We start from the raw sequence: 4,118 nt of genomic DNA, 5'->3' as shown, positions 1-4,118 counted from the left end.
CTAACAATAATAACAACAATAACTTGAACTAACAATAACAACAATAAAAGGAAACATTTCTACAAAACAGCTGACGAATATCAGTCACTGCTTTTGAATTTTGGTTGACCAGAAATATATATATTTTTGAAAATAAACCAATGAAACTGGACTTGACAACAAGAATGATACCCCTGAACAAAACTGAAAATAATTTGACCAAAGAAACGTGCTGAACTGTGTCCCACCATCACACGTGTCTTCAAGCTTGTAAGACACAACGAGACACAGTTCCAGTAAAAACAGTAAATGAGTCATTTGTAATGATAATAAAAAGATAATTTTCATTCATTCAACCTTTATTTAAACAGGTTAGTCCCTCTGAGCCACGAGGACTCATTTACGTACAAGAGAGACCTGAGTAATAATAATAAAATATAATAATAATAATGTAAAGATTTGTTTCACCTACCTGTCGGCAGGTGCAGAGGTCTCAGAGAAAGTTGTAGAAATCACTTGATTGCAGTTATTGCCTCAAAAAGGTGTTCAATAAAATATTAAGTTAAAGTTACCATCTTTTTTAGCAAGGCCACTTTCATTAGTTTTTTTTTTTACTTGTGGTGAACCAAAATTCAAGAGCACTGATTAATTTTCATTAGTTGTCTATTAATAATTTTTATTGGTATTGGCACTGGCAGAGAAGATTCAGCAAGTTTGTCATGGCTGCAGTCAACATACTGCTGCTCCATCTACAAAAACTTTTTCTTTTCTCATTTGGCAACAATTAAGGGGATATAAACAGACTTTCCAACGGTTTAAGATAAATTACTTTGTTACAGCAACAAAAATCAACCAAAGCTAAATTTCCTTATTTGTTGTGCAATCTTTAAATGTTTCACTTGTCTTCTTTTCAGATTGTTGCCATGGCTTCAGCTGGATGTGGATGTACTTTATTTGTGTCAGGCTGCTCAAATTGGAGCGTATCATCTGCACCAAGACTCCAAGAAGCTTCAGCGAAGCCCATTTGAAATTTATTCAGGCCATGAGGGCGATGTTTGTCGCTTTGTTCTCACAGACGCTCATCTGATCAGTGGAGGAAGGTAGCTCACACTTTCATATGTTTTGATTGTGTTGGACAGGAACAACATCAACTAACTCTTTAAATTTCATAACAATAAGCTATTTCAGTCTGTAGGAGTTATTTTTCTAGCTAATGGAGATTTAATGTAAATGATTTTGTTTGATATCACTTCTTTTATTGACTTTTAATTTTATATACTTTTATATGATTGTCTACTGTTGTCTGGGCCTCATCTGTGTTCTTTGTTTATCTCAGGTCTCTCGTAAATGAGTCCTTGAGGCTCAATGAGACTAACCTGTAGAAATAAAGGTTGAATGAATTACATTAAGAGGACTGCCTAAACCAGGGGCGTCAAACTCACTTACAAAGGGGCCAAAATTAAAACCTTTTTCAAACTAAGGACGGGTTTCAGAATCTACATTAACTCAAGTTAGATACCCAACATCTTTTCTTGGTTGCAGGTTCCTCAACAAAAGTTTGATTGGTCTCATTTGATATTCTCTGTTGCATTTTTGACATCATAATCAAAGATTACTGAAAAAAGTTAAAGTTATTAAAGTATTTTACATTTAAAATAATGTAGTGAACCTGATCTGACCCTGATCTGACCCTGATGACCTCAAATCTATCAGATGGACAGAGACTGTTATTTCATTGATCTGAATACAGTTTGAGCCATCTGGTGACTCTCTTTCTTGAATTAATCAAGCAGAAAAGACAATTTTTATGATCATCACTGTTTTACAAATGTTTGATAATCAAATTGTGTTAGTTCACTCAATGTTACAGGTTGAAGAGAACTACTCATTTTTATTTTACATAAACAGTAAGTAATGATTTTTATTCCTCATTCAAAGAAGAAATCAGGTTAATATGCATTTCTTGATTTTTCTGTCTGCAATGTAAGTATGTTAAAGGTCGGTTTTCGGTCAACTAAAATGTTTACCGAAAAAGATGTCATGTTTAAACTTTTTCAGAAGATTATAAGTGTGAGACTCCACGAAGTCTGAAGTCCTACAATAATCTTTCTGTTCGTTACTAAACAATCCTTGATTTTTAATAACATCTTACATCATACACCACACCTCTATTCCTGGTCCATCGACCAATCAAAAGCTCTCAAATGACCCGGAAGTCGACCCATTTAAAATGTGGCAACTTCCCAGTTCATGTTAGGAGTTGAGAGAGTTGAAGGAGTCAGAGAGTTGAAGGAGTTGCAAGAAGCTGAGACGCTGAGTTGCTGGAGTTTGTTGGTTGCTGTGTTGCTGCACTCAGAAATGAGTTCAACTAGAGAGCGCACAGAGTGATGGAGTTAGAGCTCTTGGATGCAGACGCGTTCAGGATGATCCAGAGACGTTTTGGAATTATAATTTCTGTTTGAACACCACGCACGACTCTCGAAGGATTTCAGCTGCTCTCAACGGAGACGCTGAAAAAGTCTGAAGGATTCTATACCGACATTGAGTCATCGTCAACCAGGTAACAGTTTCTTCTTCGACTAAAGTGTACCGGAAGCAAGCTGAGATCTGATGGAGCGTGCACGTTCTGGTCATAACAGATTAATTCCCTCACATATCTCTCTGTAAGATAAATCTCCACTTCATCTTAAACTCTGCTTTCTCTTAAAATCAGCACAGATATTTTAGAAATATCTGAAGCAAAGTCCTCAATCACCGCCGCGTGATTGAAGCTCATTTTCTGTGAAACTTGTCTGTTATTATTTTCATATTTTGCCAAATTAATGTAAATGTTTGATGTTAAACTTTGATTCTGAAAATAAATGGCCGCATTCATTTTGATGGGTCAAAGATAAATAACGTCTCTCGTTACATTTCTGTTAAAATTCAATGCACGACATTACACAGTCAGAAAGATGAGGAACTCGTGAAATTGTATGCATATATCTCGTATATGTACTACTACAATAACATCTTCAGGGCCAGATAAGATGTTAACGAGGGCCACATTTGGCCCCTGGGCCTTGAGCTTGACACACATGGCCTAAATGGTAGATTTACACTTGTTCCACATTCCTTCCATCTCTTGATGATGGATTTATCAGAACTCTTGGGGATGTTTAGGGTCATGGAAATCCTGTTGATTCTGTTCCTTTTCAATAATCTTTTCTTTGAACTGAATTGGGAGAATCACTTTTTGGGGGTCAAATATTTATGCACTCACTTATTTTACATTACATGCTTTAAATTTTTTTAATTTGATGGGTCAAGCAAGACAAATAATTCAAGTTTATGTTCTGAACTTTATAACAACAATAATTCTAATAATTGGTGAACAAATAGAATAACAAATAGTACCGGTACATTTAAATACAAAAAAATAGTTCTATTTCGTATAGGCTTCACCCTTTAAGGCTGTCGCTGGTGGGTTTATCCCGTCATGCAAAGCATCACACTGAAAAAATTTAGTCCACACCCACCTGTTGTGTGGGCCCCACCCGGTCCGTATAAATTACATTAAGAGCGGGTAATCGGCTCCCAAATAGCTTTTTTCTTCAGCCATTTAGGAACCAGTGAGGCCCGAGGCTTAAAGGGCTACGCCTATACTCATAGAATCTGGGATTACAGTACGTAACTGACGTTCTATTTCATATAGGCTTCGCCATTTAAGAGCTGTCGCTGGTGGGTTAAGGGCGAAGCAGATGTAGTCTCCGCCTCACTGGGTCCATTCGAACACCATAAGAAGCGTCCGCTTGCCCAAAAAACATCTTGTCACTCAGCTCTCCATGTGCGTAAATACGCGTTGCGTAATTACGCGCACCATGCACAGACGCGCACTGCATAGTTTACGCGTTCCGATTGCATGAACGCCCCGGAAAGGTTTTCAACTGGAAAGAGGAGAAGCTGAAAAAGGCCGTGAACAGAGCGGATCCACGGCTCTTCAACATGAACAGATTAATAATAAATGAACTGATTATTAATCAATGAACTGATTGATGACAGAAGTCATGAACTGATTAGTGACCATAGAACAAGAACAACAGTCATAACCTGTGTAGTATGTCATATATGGATATATATGTATACTTTTTCACGAGTTC

The 4,118-nt window shown here is 37.0% G+C and overlaps 2 protein-coding genes across 2 annotated transcripts in view; one reads left to right on the top strand and one right to left on the bottom strand.

Annotated features, from left to right (window-relative positions):
• LOC119413748 overlaps positions 1–4,118 on the bottom strand; it is an 880,117-nt gene that overhangs the window by 390,935 nt on the left and 485,064 nt on the right. The window lies entirely within an intron of this gene.
• The window catches only part of fbxw4 (F-box and WD repeat domain containing 4), a 137,266-nt gene that overhangs the window by 3,316 nt on the left and 129,832 nt on the right, over positions 1–4,118 (top strand). The window contains exon 3 of the mRNA XM_037680840.1: positions 894–1,079. Coding sequence (XP_037536768.1) covers positions 894–1,079 — 186 coding nt within the window. The remainder of the gene's footprint in view (positions 1–893; positions 1,080–4,118) is intronic.

Source organism: Nematolebias whitei, chromosome 1 (assembly GCF_014905685.2).
Source record: "Nematolebias whitei isolate Nwh7 chromosome 1, NemWhi1, whole genome shotgun sequence".
Lineage (NCBI taxonomy): Eukaryota > Metazoa > Chordata > Actinopteri > Cyprinodontiformes > Rivulidae > Nematolebias > Nematolebias whitei.
The sequence above is the reverse complement of the archived record's forward strand: the minus strand, read 5'-3'. Positions and strand labels throughout refer to the sequence as shown.